The 16,073-nt window shown below is 31.9% G+C and overlaps 1 protein-coding gene across 2 annotated transcripts; it reads left to right on the plus strand.

Moving 5' to 3' along the window:
* The first annotated feature begins 6,108 nt into the window (after nucleotides 1-6,108).
* On the plus strand, nucleotides 6,109-14,916 carry LOC100263253 (uncharacterized). 2 transcript variants are annotated; one of them, XM_010647121.3, is made up of 8 exons: nucleotides 6,109-6,236; nucleotides 8,494-8,544; nucleotides 8,659-8,710; nucleotides 10,318-10,413; nucleotides 13,760-13,813; nucleotides 13,890-13,955; nucleotides 14,572-14,650; nucleotides 14,736-14,916. In XM_010647121.3, the coding sequence occupies exons 2-8, from the start codon at nucleotides 8,508-8,510 to the stop codon at nucleotides 14,811-14,813; spliced, it is 462 nt and encodes a 153-aa protein (XP_010645423.1). In that variant the 5' UTR covers nucleotides 6,109-6,236; nucleotides 8,494-8,507; the 3' UTR covers nucleotides 14,814-14,916. The 2 variants fall into 2 exon arrangements, with proteins under 2 accessions (XP_010645423.1, XP_010645422.1); XM_010647120.3 differs by having other exon boundaries at nucleotides 6,121-6,236; nucleotides 8,499-8,544.
* The last annotated feature ends 1,157 nt before the right edge of the window (nucleotides 14,917-16,073 follow it).

A 16,073-nucleotide genomic window follows, 5' to 3' on the forward strand; every position in this document is an offset into this window, starting at 1 on the left:
AATTCATTTTTATTGCTTTCTTTTCAATGGAATAAAAAAAAAAAAACGAACCAATGGTGTAAATGAAACTAGCTATTGATTTCTTAAAGTCGTATAAAGACTTGGATGAACTATAATTTATATTTACAACTCAATTTTATGGTTAGGGAGTGTATCAATCGACTTTTTTTTAGTAGGCATTTCTAGGTTTTTTTTTTTTCTTTCTTTCTTTCTTTCTTTTTTTTTTTTGAAAAAACAACATGAATTTCATAATTTAAGGGGATATAGATATGCTATTATGTAAAATAAAGAGTTTAATTTTATTTTCTTTTTCACTTTGATAAGACTTTTCAAGTTTTAGCTAGTAATTTTAGCAAATTAGTTACTTAACTTTATAGTGCTAATACTTCACCCCATAAACTATAATAACATTCTATTTTATATCAGTTTACTTAGTCCTTACCATTTTCAATCAGGAAACTAATGTTTTTTATTATGTTGAATAACTAAGGTTGATTTTACTTTGATTACAAAACAATATTAATTTTAGATAATAAATTTTCCTAAAAGCTTAACTAAGTTGTTAGAATTTGGGCACATAACATATATAATGCTCCAACACCCCTCCTCCCCCCATATGTGAGCCCATACCTACCATGAGAAGCACTTTATGGTCATAAATAATTAGATAGATAAATAATGAGGGGAGAACTTGGACTCAGGACCCTCCATTAACTTCTCATCAGCAACCTCATATCTAGCCTTCTTTTTGCTCAATAAATTAGGGAAATAATATGTCTTGAGGTCCAAACTAATAACCTTTGAATAAATAAGACTCTAATGCCAAGTTGAACTTTTGATTTTTCTAAAAGCTTAAACTATTAAGATTTAATCCCATTCTTTAACACTCTCTCTCACTACAACCCCATACCACACATGGAGAGAAAAATTTTCCTATACAACTAACCTCATATTAGACTTACATTGAGGCTCAATAAATCATGGAAATAATGAGGTGAGATTCAAACACACAAACCCCCACTAAACAAGACCCTATTGGCATGTTAAGCAACTGATCTTCCTAGCGACTTAAGTTGTCATGACTTAGGCTCATAATGTACATCATGCTCCAAAATTAGAAAAAACCTTCTAACTCTCTTCAACTATTAAATTATATAACATTGTTATCTTCATTCGAAAGTTCATAATTAGACATAGGTAAATCAAAGTTTCTAAGCCTTGGGCTTTTTCAATACTTTTCTCAAAACAAAATATTAGATCTCACTTGCAATTTTATTTTTTTTCTAAAATAGTATCTATAAGCTTACAACTAAAACTTGAAAGTTTTAAATGTGCCAAGAGTTTAAAATGAGAGCAAAGCAAAGTGAGAGTAGATGATTGGGTGGAAATGGTGGTAGTAGGATCAAAGAGACCAAGAATATCACTCTTTTTCATTTGGCTAGAAATGAAGTTTTTTTATAATGCTCTGAAATAGTATTTTGAATATTAATTATTCTATAAGGATATACAAACTTCTTCATATGACACCTATAATGAAGACACAATTGTCATCTCTCTCATTTAAGCTAAAATGAGATCAATGCGTGTTGATCCGACCTTGGTAAGTATAAGATCTAACTACTAAACCAAGACCCTCAAACTAATCTTGAAATGCTAATGGGTAGGGAAACTAGATTTACAACTAATGACACAAAGTCCATTTCATAACCTTAAGCTTTGCTCATGAACTAGGTAGATTTATTAACATCAAGGCATTATTTTAAGGTTGACATATTAGAAGAGGGTATAAAAGATCATAAACCAATAACAACTATTAGTTTTTAGGAAGCATGCATTTTCTAGATTAAAAATGAAACAATTATCAGAAGCACGCGATACCATCTTTAGGAAGAATAGAGTAAGAAACACCCCTACCCCTCTCCTCGACATTCACTATGGGCGACATCCATGCTTCATAGTCATCCATGTGACTTAGGATCTTATTGAAGATAAAAATTCATTTTCAAACAATGTAGCACTATGGCATAGGAGATATGAAGGTAGAACATGGACCTATCCATGTATGAAAGATTAAGGGTAAGAAAAGTGTAATGAATGTCAAGTTTATTAGAGAGATGTCTTGGATATGTAACACTAATCTTTGAGGCATGATGCTATATAATTAGTCAAACTCACATGTCATAAATGAGACACATGAGAGACAATGATTGATCGTCATGGGTTTTACAAAATAAGATATCAACACTATGCTTCAAAATAATAAGTGTACATGTCATACTAATTTCACATTGGTTTTTGACATGGAAACAATAAAATAAGCATAACATAAATTCTTGAGACTTCAATCACAAAATTGAAAATATTAATTAAAATGGTATATAAAAATCAAGAAAAAAAATAAAAAAACAAATATTGACATAAATTACTAACTTGAAATCTTGACATTTATACAATTACAAGTCTCTAGTTTTTACTTTTTCTTTCTCTTAGTTTATACATTTTTGTTCAATTTTTGTTTCTAAACAAAAATATTAGATTTTGGTTTGTAAAAAAAAAAAAAAGTTGAATGTTGACTTACCTATTTACTTTTATGTCAACATTATTGAAATAAATTGAGAGCAAATTTTAGGTTTGTGAGAATGGTGAAAAGGCCGGTTGAGAATGAAAGAGTTTAAGAATAAATAAGAATTTAAAATATTTAAGAAATATGTTGCTTAGTTTAGAGAGAGTTAATGAATATGAAAACTATTATAGGGGAATCATTAAATAGAAAATTGACATGCAACATTGCCAAAAATGTCCTCATCTTCTTCCTCTTTTACAATCCCTAGTTCTAATGTTATCTTTATTTTCTACCTCTTTCCTTACTCATTTATTACATCTTCTCCACTCTAAATTCAAGACAAAAACCAAGCAAGAATGAAAAAAATAAAAGACTGATGTTGCTTAATTTGATATGTCCACTTTTTCTTTAAAAAAAATAAAGAATTGAGGTTCCAAGAGAAAAACATAGGTCCAAATAGAATTTTTTTGCTACTACACACCTAAAGGTACATTGATCCTTTCAACATGGATCACATTTAAATATGACCTACCTCATTAACATTAGTAATCTTTCTAAAATAAGATATGACTTTCTTCTAGAATCTCTTAAATAAAATGAAATTAGACATCAATATGCCTTACCAATGAGTGATGAATTTTATTCTTAAATAAATTTAGGGCACTCCCATTATCATAATAAATCACAATGTGATCTTGCTTTACTCTTAAATTCTCCACTAAACCATGCAACCACATAGCTTCCTTGACTATCACTGTCATATACTTTGCCTATGTAGTAAACAAAGTCACCTACATAGTAGACAAGGTCACTTGCATAGTTTGAGTTTAATTGTTCCAAATATATGTATTAAAATCTATTTTGCTATTTTAAAATATTTTTCCCTAAATTATGCATATACAAGAACATGTAAGTGAAATATCTTAATGAGAAGCAAGTCGCATATGTGATATAAAAAGGATGCATAAGCATAATGGGCTGGAGAACCAAGTGGCGTAGGCAAAAGATAAGAGTTCTATATCTTCTTTCTTGGAACGAAGATGCATAAGTGATGTGGAAAGAATGCAAAATTGTTCTACACTCATACAAAAATGTGTGAGTGAACTAGTTAATATTTGTAATCATCTTCACTAAACATCCTAAAGTAATTAAGGAAAAATGGCTAGCAACCAAGGATGATTATGAAGACGTGTAAGCATCTTCGCCTAAATTATGATTGTTTCAATGCTAAGTTTAGGATCACTCAAGAAGAGTTAAGGAATGCTCATGTAAATTTATAGAAATCTACTATGCTCAAGACATTAGAGAAAATGATTAAACAAAATGAGAATGATTAAAGGGCACTTAAAGAAAAAATGTAATCATTCAATGTGGAAGGTAAAGGTTTTGAATTTATTATATATCCAACATGTAAAACCTTGTTTACTTACATTCTTTGACATCGTAAGCTAATTTTAAGTATTCATTGCATGATTTAAAACTTAAAGAAAATACTAATTACAATCGAGAATCAAATTTTCATTCATCATACTATTTGTACATGAAAAGGAAAAAAAAAAAATCTTGCTCACAAGCCCTTGTTTAAATAAGTTTTGCAACATCTTATTGTGGTTCTAGTTGGTCATTCTTTCCAAAATACATCAAAATAGACTTTAACACAACAATAAGCTAACAACACTACACACAAAGTCTAAGAAGAATTCTTTATACTTCAAATCAAGTATCAATTTTTCTTCTTACTTTGACCACTTTAGCCTAATCTAAATAATATGTTTATAAGACGATGAGTCATACAAGCCATTGTGGACCATTTCTATATTAAAGTTTAAGCACTTGATGTATTTATTAGATATACACAGTTGAAAACATAATATTTCAACTCATTAGATCATCATTAACAACATGATCATATCAAGATATATAATTCTTTTATACCTATTTCATTAATACCTAAATTATGGGAACTCTTACCAAAGAGATATATCTATGCCCCCAATTTGATCCTAACAAGAATCTCCCTGAGCATGTTTTTGGTCTCTTATCCCTTCCTCTCAGCCACTACAACTTCATGTGAGCCTCAATGGTTGGTCACTCTCAGCCACATATTCAATAACTCACTCACCTATTTGTTTCCTCTATAGGTTGGACAGGCCACTACTAGTTCCCACAATTTGTCATAGTGGAAGACTACTAGGAAAATTTTAGCTGTAGTTTACCCTTAATTAAGTCACTAATCAGTCCTACTAAATATTTTAGCTGTAACCTACCCTTAATTAAGTCATTAATCAGTCCTATTAAAAAAAATTTCTTCAAATTGGTTCTACATGATGAAGACTAAGCAAATTCATTACTATTATATTATTTATTAGTTTATTTAAAATATGAAATTTATAAAAGGGATAATGAAAGAACTATAACTTTTGCTAGTTTTATTACATTACACTATAAGTTTATCATTTTTGTTTAATTATTAAAATATTTTTAAATATTCACACTTGTGTTTCATCTTACCATTAAAATTAGTCACTAGGAATATAATTTATGACTTTGTTAAAATTTTATTTTATAATATGGTTTAATTTATAATTTTGAAATATGTCTTTTATATATTAGGAGATTCCATTATATGTGGTTTATTTGATAATCCATGAAAACTCGTGGGAATCCATAGAAACTTTAGTTGTCAATGAGTTTAGTAACTACCAACCTAACTTTGAATCGAGTTTAGCATAGGTTGGACATATTAGTAAGTAGGTTTGGCTTGGGTTAGCCAACCCTATCTAATTGGCTGCAAATATTATTCAACAAATAATCAAAGACTTCAAATGCGATAACTAATTGAATTCTATTGTAATTCTTCTCTACCATAAATTAATCAACTCACTTGTAACATTGTTAAGGTGACTATTTAAAACCATATAACAATTTGGTCAAACATACTATTCTTTTCTAGGTTATTTATAGTTTTTAAGAACAATTAACACATTAAATTATTTTAAAAATTATTAACAAAGTTATATTTTTTTAGACTTTTAATGACATGTATATATTTTTTATAAGTATTTTTTTATATAAAAGTTGTTATTATTTTTTAAAAAAACAAGCCATTAAGGCATGACTCAAGTGGTAAAGGATTCAAGAGGACTTGTGGGAGGTTCCACATGTCCTAATGAGAACAAAAATTTACTTATAAAAAAAAATTAAATTTTTAAAAATAGAAGTTATTCTTTTTTTTTTTTTTTCTAAAAATGAGAAAATAGGAAAAGCATATTATCGGGTAATTTGGTATATATGAGTATGTCGCTAAGGATGAACATTAAGAAGTGTGGTCTCTGTAAATGACATATGGTCCTAAGTTCAAAATTTGTCATTAATGATACTTTGAATATACTCTATGCTGGTTATTATAGGGTGATTAGCATCCCGAGATTTAGGGTCCATGGAGAGTTCTAAGGGCTTCATGGTGGACATTACACTTCAATAACCTGAAAATAATAACAATAATAAATGGTATAGCTAGACATTACACTTCAAATAACCTGAAAATAATAATAATAATAATAAATGGTATAGAAAGAATATTTTGGAGGGATTGTTGTCGGAGGCCGGTATGCTCATGTCTCTCCCGTCGAAAGTTTGCCTTCACCAGCTGAAGCTGCTTTCACATCATCAGGTGCGTCATACACACTCTTCTCTATTTCATTTTTACGCTTCTTTTTTATTTCTTGGATTTATTTTTTGTGTTTGTTTCTTCAATTTCCAATTCTCTCTCACAATCCTCTTGTTTCAATCCAGGGTTTCAATCCCAGCATTCCTAGGGTTCCCACATAAGCTACTATGTGGAAATATTGCCGAAATATTATTATAAAAATTATGAAATTAAATAGGGAAGTATATTTTAATTGTATTTCTGTAATCCATACTCATTGAGGCAGTTAGGATGTTAGTGAGATTATGGTTGTAGTTTGGTGTTGGAATGACATGCTGAGATGATGCACATGTCAACTAGTAAGAAATTTTAGTATGATTTGCTAGTTCATAAACATTTGCTCGGGTAGATAATAGAGTTAGGGCAATGTTAATTGGTGGGTGAAAAATAAGTAGAAAAATCAACCTAAAAGGACCTGATGCCAAAAAAAAAAAAAAAATAGCCAAGAATTTTGTGTGCTTCAACCAAAAATAAGTCTATTCCCTCAGCCACAGAACCCTAAATTATTGGAGATTTAAAAAAATGGGTGTTTCCTAGAACCTGGATAGAAGTAACTTGCAAAAATTTGAAGAGCTCAAAAAGAAAAACAGAAGACCAAAGTTGTTCTCATTTAAGGGTGGCATAGCCATGAGGACGCCCAAAATTGAAGCTTCTGACAACAGTAGAATAATAAATTGATACCTATAAATATGGAATTGGCATAAAATCTAAGAAATAATTTTTATCCATACGTAGAATTGCAAATATTTTTCTGCCTCTAAGCTTGCCTCAAGCAGCAAGTGGTGGGTTGGGAGGGGCAGGTTTGAAATTGAATTCTATATATTGGCAGAAAAAAAAAAATTCCATACTAATAAAATTTTTTGCATAGTTTTCCACAATTGGTTCATTCAATGGCAAATGACAAACTTTGTTGCTTTATTTTAATAAGCATTACCTATAAAGTTCCAAAATGTGAAAATTATTTTGCCTATTATTTTTATTTTCTTAGTGTAAGAAAATTAAAATTCCTTTTACACTAATTTCTATTAGACTCAAAGACCTAAAGGAAACTTAAATTTAATAATATAAAAGAAGGTATTTTTTAATTGCTCTCAGGATTTTCTTAGTGTAAAAGGATGGAACCTTAATTTCTAATGACTGATGTAAATTATGATATATTAAGAAATTAGTTATACACCTCAAACCTCAACAGCCGTAGTAGTCAATTCATAAAAACATTGGCTTTTCTAACTCAAATAAGAGAAGACATTGGAAAGGACTTCAAAAAATGTGTATTACCTTAAGGAAATTTTGGAGTGGGTTTGTGAGTATATAGTTCAAGCTCTTCATCCAAAATTTTGTCACAGGCTTTTAAAACTGCAAATTACTTAGAAAATGGTTTCTAAGCCCTGCAAAGGAAGATTTGGAAGGTTTTATAGTCTGAACCTATTATGACCTGCTACAGGCTAACTTGTACAGGTGTAATGCTGATTGGAGATGGGTACACGTGTTATGCATTCCGATATGTTGGTGTGCTTTGGTGTTAATTGCTGGTGATACCATTTCTATTGGTTGATATAATTTATTTATTTTTCTGGAAATTAAAATTAAGATTTGATCTTGGCCTATACTTGCATGTTTTTCAGGGTCTAATTTGCTTACTACCAGTGTTTTACTTTAATATCTTTGGAAATTCTTTCTATGCATGACTGGCATGTTAGTGTGTCCAATGCTAATTCTGGCATGTGTCCACATGTCCACACTATTCTATATTCTGGTATGCTGATGAATGGAATTATATGCCTTCTTGCTATGGGACTCATTGTAAAGCTATTACATTTTCCTTATTTGAAAACTCACCGAGGCTTGATGTTCAAGGCCTCATTTTAAATGGAAAGTATGTTCACCTAATCCTCAAGTAAATGCAGATGGTTTGTCTGCACTAAGAACATGTCATAATAAATATCCCCCCACAAAAAGCAGACACGCATTCAGAGATACACAAATTTGTTGCAGCTATGTCTAGATTAGTTACTTGTTTGATCCTCTATATGTGCTAGAATGCAACTGCATATCCATTGATCATAGGTTTTTTTCTCAATATATTCCTTGTTCCTTTCATTTGGTTTTTCATTTTTGGAAAACAATTGAGTGTGATGATTTGCTATTTGTTCATTTGTTTGTCTTCTGTTTTTTTCATTGAATTTTGAATATTGCTTTTTCAACATTGCCTTTGTTGTAGGTTAGGCTTCTGGCATGTCAAATGGTCATGACTACTCTGCCAACCATGAAGGTATCAATATCTTTCAAATGATAACTAGAAAAATGGTGTAGCTTTCTGTGATACCATATTTTACATTTGATAAACTTGATATTTCTAAAAATCTACTTATACATATTTTTATAGACTCAAGTGCAAAGGGCGAAAATGGTGAAGGAGAACTGCACACATCAAAAGAGTACTTCCTACTTGCCTTACAATGCTATTAGTCTATGTTATAGACCTACTGATTTATTAATAATGGGATGGCAGTTTATATAGTTGTTTTTGTGTACCCATGTATTTTACATTTTACATCAAATTTTTTGACTGATTGACAGAGTCAGAAAGGGAATTTTATCTGGAGGTTACTTAATGGGATAACATGCTAGGGAAGAATACATTGTGTGGATTATAAATAAAACAAGTGTGGTGATATGCAGTCACAATTCTTGTTTCTTTTTAAAAAAAAATATGCAGTCACAATTCTTAACTTTACTGTTTGAACTGTTTTGAATGAATTTCATTTATAGCGGTATGTTCTTCTATTCTTTAACATGGAATTTTTTTGGAAACAACATTGTTTAATAATTTTCTTTTAGTGTACTTCTAACGTAATGGTTGTTGGAATGTTTACCCATTTATATGCATTGATGGACCAGGTTGAAGTCCTTGTCTCCCTGTTTAGAACTTGTAGAGTCATTTAAGATAGAACTTGGATGGTTTCTCTTTTTATGAGCCAATATTTTAGGCTTTAGCTGTATTTTTCAATTTTATTGTCTTACCTTTACAAAACTATCATGAGGTCTGTGCTGCTAATACACATGTGGAAGGAGCACTAATGGAAGCGAAACAAGTGAATGAGGGATTTTAAATATGATTATTCAATGTGTATGGAAATGAATAAAAACATGCAATTCTCTGAAGTTAATTTGCCATATGATCTGCATCTGAAAATCCCTCACCAAAACTTAATTGTAACTTAATTTCTCCCTGCATTCGCAGCTCATGGCTCCTCAATGATGTTTTACATCACATTCCTTGTATGCTCAATAATATTGTCAGCTTCAACACTGCACAAGGGACAGAAGAATGATTGAGAATTTTCTGTCTTAAGTCCACTACATCCCACCAAATGGCATAACTTTGTCCAGCCACCCCATGCCTGTAGTGGATGAAATTTACCTGCAATTTCTCAATAATGGAGACAAGCCATTTATTGATCCACGTGTTTGTCATTCCAAAGCAAGTTGTCAAACTTCTTGAAATGTGTTTGACCAGCCTCTATGACATATGCACATGCATGCATTTATCTATAGATATAATATGTATGTATTATACATGGAAATCCCATGTTTCTTTTCTTTCCCTCTTTTTTTTTTTTTCCTCCTGTTTTTCTTTTCTTTTTTGTATCTTCCTTTTTCACATTGGGAGTTTGAAATTCAATTTCAATGCAAGGATTTGGTCGTAGTCTGGGTGCTAGCAGTGTAACAACCAAACTATTGTAACAATGTCTTTTCTTTCTTTTTCTATGTAACCTTACAAATTTAATGTAGTTTGTTAACATTATTGGAACATGACACAAAAGATTCATTTTGTCTACTGCATGATTATGCTTTAGACCTTTTCTATGTAAATAAACTATTGTTTGGATGAGTGATCTTGTCCCAATCATTTTAATTTCTCTTCTACTACTGAATTTCATGCAAACAATCTGTAAGAAGTGATACCTCAATCCTTTTGCCCTTTGTACGCTGAAATGCATGTCTACTTACATTGAGAGCTCATTCTTGCTTAACCTTTCAGTCTTCTAAAGAAACTGAAGAGATATGGAATTTCTGGAATATTATCCTATGGACTCCTGAATACTGCATACTATCTTACAACGTTTCTCTTGGTATGGTAAGTAAATAATTCATTCATGTAAATTAGTCAAGGATGAGGTATTTGTGACTTGTGAGTATGCATAGCTGCTGAGCATTATTCTTTTGAAATTTTGGACTATTTGATTTATTGTTGTTGTATATAATTGATGAAAAAAGTGTCTGGCCTAAAACTTATGATTTTCTTTTTGTTCAGTCATTTATTGTCTTCAGCCATTTATTCTTTGGTTGATTAAGATGCAAATACTTGGTTGTTGCACAAAAATGAATGTTTTTCTCACGCCTTTTCAGACCATTTACTTGTGCATAGTCACCTGATGATGTTTCTACAAGATAGGTTTTTTTAAGAGATTAGTACCTATTATTCAGCCTCTTTATGCTCATACCATTTTCATTGATCTAATTAATAAAATAGCAATAAAAAAGTTTAGTTCAACATTAGGAACAACACTACATAAACTGTAAATGTCTAAATGAACAAGATGAAAAGGACTAGTACTCCTCTTATTGATTATAGAACAAAAAGGACTAGAACAACACTATGGTGATGCTATTTGCTTGACTCACAAACTTGGTGCTTTAACTTGGAGTCCAATATAACTAGAAGTCCCATATGCTAAAGATGCGAAGTGAAAGGTGTGCCACTACATAGAAGAAATGGAAGTACGTAGAGCAATTGGAGTAAGAGGTGGGCCAATATGGTGATAAATTCCATTTACTTCATGCCCTCCACCAATTGTCTTGTTCATTAAGAGATCTTGAAATACACTAAGGGAAGGGAAGGAATGTTGCAAAACAATTAAGTGACTTGGTTAATTTGCTTAGAGATAAAAGATTTATAGGAACCTTCAAAAGGGAGACTCCAAGTGGAAGCGGAATTTTCTAGATTTTCTTGAATTAATTAAAAGGGCTTAAAATGCTCTTTTAAGGGGGGTGAGGGTGGGGGTGACTCAAGGGAGACGAGGTGGCATGGGCATGGCCACACTTAGGGGCTTTGGTGCAAGTCCTCAAACATGAGCAAGGCACATGGGCAAGCCTTGCTAGCAACCATATATGGGCTCCATGACATGTGATGGTGTGCAACTCAAGGTTGCAACGACATGGGGTGCTATGCAGTCTTCCCTTCCCGATGGTAGCATGAGGGGGAAATGCCTTGTGCAATGAGGTGGCTTGGCACAAGGGCACAATGCCTTGTGCATAGAGATAAGGGAAGCCGACTCAGATGTGATGCCTAATGCTTAGCACAAAGGCACAATGCCTTGTGCATAGAGATGAGGAGTCATGGGTGCAATGCCATGACTCGTTGCTGCACCAAGAAGAGGGCTTGGGCATGGCATGATGCCATAACAACAGCTAGGCAGAGCAAACTTGGGCAGGTTGCCTCAGCATGGATGTGATCCAGATGCGGGAACACATATGAGCATGACTGACACGCTCAAGGAACAACAAGGGGTTACAGCCAAAGGAAAGATTGGCACCAAGGAAAATTGCTAGATCTGTAGGCTAAGAGAGGGCTTGGCATGCACACTAGTTGCATAGAGACACATGTAGTAGGCTGCCTAGAGACGCTATAGCAAGCTGATCAGATGCATCAGCTGATTCAAATGCATGAATGGACTGACTCAAGGCACAAGAGTGGGTAGACTTCAGGCAGAACACAACAAAGATGTCTTGGCATTGGGACAAGCTTAAGGAAGATGTATTGCACCACAAACCAGGGAATTGAAGGGCTGATATGTGGCCTGATACAAGGAGTTTCAAATGAATGAGGAATGGGCCGAAGACATTTGAAAGTTCAGAGTTGAATTCAAATTGTTATTGTAATTTGAGTTTGAATAAGAGTTTAGATTCTTATTTTAATTGTAGTTTGAGTAGAACTAGGATTCCTTGCTCCTTATCAAATAGGGAGTGGTTGGTGTCACACCTATAAAAGGAGGACTGGAGTGCCCTTTGAATTATCGTGCAATCTGGAGATCATAGAGAATATACAGAGGTATATTGAGAGGGGGAACTTTCTTAAAACATAGCTTGAGAGAGAGCATGAACTCACCAAAGAGATTGTGGAAGTCTTGTTAAGCTATGTCTTGTATTGTTATTTAGAGAAGAAATAAAATACAAGTTAGGGATTGAGCTCCATAGCCTTGTGTGTCTTTGTGAGTTTTTTCTTGATTGCAATCTCATGTGGGTTTGAGTATGTTGGCTTAGAGGGCTTCTAAGCGCTGCGTGAATGCGAAAAATTTGTGGGAAAATTCGTGCCCATGACAACTACCATCCCAAGTCATTTAAACTATGATAGATTGAAGTAACTTACTTGAATAACAAAATGAGCAAACTGCAACTTCCAGTGCAAATCAAGTTTGCAACTAGGAGTTAAGAATTTGGAGACTGCTTTAATACCATGTTAAGGAGAAGAGAATGTACTTACTCTTGTTTCATTCTTTTTTATTAAATATTAGATATTGATATGAAATTTTTATTTGTTCAAAATTTTAAAACAACCCTATTCTTGTGCTGTACAATGTATATTATCGTATAGAGTATTGGAAAACGGAATTGCATGAAACAATTAAATTCAAGAATTTTCAATTTCTCATCCCCTTCTCACTACCTTACCAACTGTATGCATTACCTCTGGTTCTTATGGCCAGTGTAAATGACACTGCCAACATTCAAGTCAATGCTTTTGTTATTGACCTTCCCAACATTGTGGCTGTTATTCCCATCTGAATTGGCTTTTGATCACTTATTGATGGCATATTCAACTATAGCATGTCTAAAAATGAATTTATGGTGGATCTCTTTATTTGGCAAAGGTTGTAACTTGGCTTTCTGCATCTGGAATGGGGAGTCCTTGTATTTGGTTCCCTTCATTATGTCATATAAAGAAGTATTGCATTTCCATCTTCATTTTTATCAAGCTTATATTCATGGTAGAAAATTTTAATCTGATATACTGGGTCTTAACTTGCTTTAGTGGATATTATTTCAATGTGATGTTAGTTGCACATGATGGAATACAAATGTGACATCCATGCCCTTCAATCTAGAGTTATTAGAATGCTGGTCTAGTTCATAAACATCATGCTTAATTATTAATACTGGAAACCGACATAACTGGGATTCATGGCTAACAATTGCATATTGTTGCATATGGACAAATTCAGTTTGTTAATTTTTTTTTTCTTTTTTGTATTTTATGTTATGTTATTTTATTTATTTATTTATTTAATTTTCTAATCAAATACCTTATAATGTAGTTTGAAATATGCCTTAGTGTTTTACCACATCCTGCAGTCTCTATCATAGGTGTTCAGAGTAGATTTCAAATAACCAGTATAACTCTGAATTCACTATGCTGCTTCTAGGTTTTATATTGCTCCAGCACCAGGAAGGATGGGTTATTTGGCGGCAGTTGAAAGGTAAAAACTTATTCCAAAAAGTTTCTTTTTGCACAAGTTTTTCAAAATATCTTGACATATGGAATCCAATTGGCAGATTTGTCAAAATCATGGCTATGGTGTGGGCAGGCAGCCAGGTCACTAAACTTGTCAGAGCTGGAGGGTAAGCAGCTAAATTCTGTTTTAAATCTTTAGTTAGCGTAACAGTTTATTGGGATATTGCAATGCTCTTATCACAAAATAACCCAAAATCAGTGAATTTCAGCTAAATTTTGTTCAGAGATTTATGCTCGATTCCTTCAACAATGATTTTTTTGGCCTATCAGTTCTCTCATATATGTTTTTTGTTCATTTTCTTTCTTATCCTTATAACTTGCAACTGGGTTTATGATGATTGTTTAGTCTATCATGCTGCCGCTTCTTTGAATCAAAATGACAATTGAAGAATGAAAAAAGAAAGTCTTCAAGAAATGGTGTCAATTTTTGAACCTAGCGTTGATGATGGGCCTTGCATTTTCATTTTTACTGAGAGGTTAAACTTGCTCCTATCCAACCCAATCTTTGACCTCTGTAATCCAAATGGCTCCTTATACTTTTTTATTTTAGATTTCTCTGATGAAAAGGCCTTTTAGCGGCATTCGTAAATAAATATTAAATCTGACATTTGGAGATTATTTGTTGCAGCCTCCTGGTTTCTGGTAGACTAGTTTCTATTTATTTAATCTTTTTTTTTTTCCTTTGGGTTTTCTGTGATTTTTGTAGAGGTGCTTCTCATGCAGGGCCCTTGCACTTGCTCCTATTGTAGATAGAGGATTGTCATGGTTTACAGTAAAATTCAAGTTTGAATCTCAGGGAAAGGTAAGTCGTACATGAGATTTTGATATTGTTCTCACTTGCTTAATGATTCCTTACATGTCTCTAGTTACATTTCCTCTGCATCCAGGCTTTCATGGCGATTGTCGGATTTTGTTTCGGGTTAGCTCTCATTCTATTCTTCATTGTAACATTGCTTTGGGCATGACACATATTTCAGCATTTTTCTTAGTCATCCTGGCGGAGAAACTCTTTCATTAACTAGCATTTTTGAATCTCATCAATGTTAATTTTTTTTTTTTCATAGTTCAGTCGGTTATCTCTCATCTTCATTTCACTATGAATTGTAGAATCTAAGAAATCTCACAATAAAATCTAACAATTTAGCTTATGTTTGGATACATTTTTTATTTTTCATTTTTTAAAATAGAGTTTTATTAAAATATAGGAATTTTTATTAAAAAAAGAAAAAAGTGGATATCTTGGGTATTTAAAAATATTTTTAAATTTGTTTAAAATTTTAGGACACGTCCTCTTTTTTTCTTTTTTTTAAATATTGAAAAGTAGTTTTAAGATTATAGGATAAATTTTTATTTTTTATACAAAGGGTTGTCATATTTTATATCAAAATTTTAATTTTAAAAATAAAAAATAGAATATGTATCCAAATATAACCATAGTGTCCTATTTGATTAATTTAATTTTACTTGAATTTTGTATGGTATTATTACATCAAATCTCTGCTCAGCTATATTGATAAATTTTATTATGAAAAGCTAGTTGATCCTGCATGAAAATTAAAGTTTAGTGCTTTGTTAAATTAAAATATAATTTACTTACAAAGATTAATGAAAAAAAAACAAAATGAAGAAAAATTTGTTTGTGAGATCGGAAAAATACTAATTGGATCCATTGAAATATGTTTTTTTTTATTTTTTATTACATTTTGGTTTCAACCAGTATTTATGGGTTTCTATTTGAGTTGTACAAGATGAAATTTTCATATACGAGTTATGAGAGTGGGAGCTCCCTTGGTTAACCTATCTCAATAAAGTCTATGGTTGGTTCGAAGAACGTCGCTAGATTGAGGCTATTGCAAATGATATAATTAGTAAATATATTCCTCCTCGTGTCAACATATTTTATTATCTAGGAGGAATTACGTTTACTTATATTTTAGTACAAGTAGCTATTTAAAAGAAAGAATAATTCGTACTAATTGGTCATATCTTTATGTACTGTATATTCATTGAAATCGTGTCAACATATTTTATTGTTTAGGAGGAATTACATTTAATTTTTAATACAAGTAGCCATTTGAAGGAAAGAATAATTCGTATTGATTAGTATCTTTATATATTATATACTCATTGAACTTTATAACATCGGTTGTGCTATAGAAATAGAATTGGTTGAAGTTAATAAAATATAAAATAAAGGACCTGAAGGGCTCCCATTTATATTTTTG

The sequence above is a fragment of the Vitis vinifera genome, chromosome 13, assembly GCF_030704535.1.
Source record: "Vitis vinifera cultivar Pinot Noir 40024 chromosome 13, ASM3070453v1".
Lineage (NCBI taxonomy): Eukaryota > Viridiplantae > Streptophyta > Magnoliopsida > Vitales > Vitaceae > Vitis > Vitis vinifera.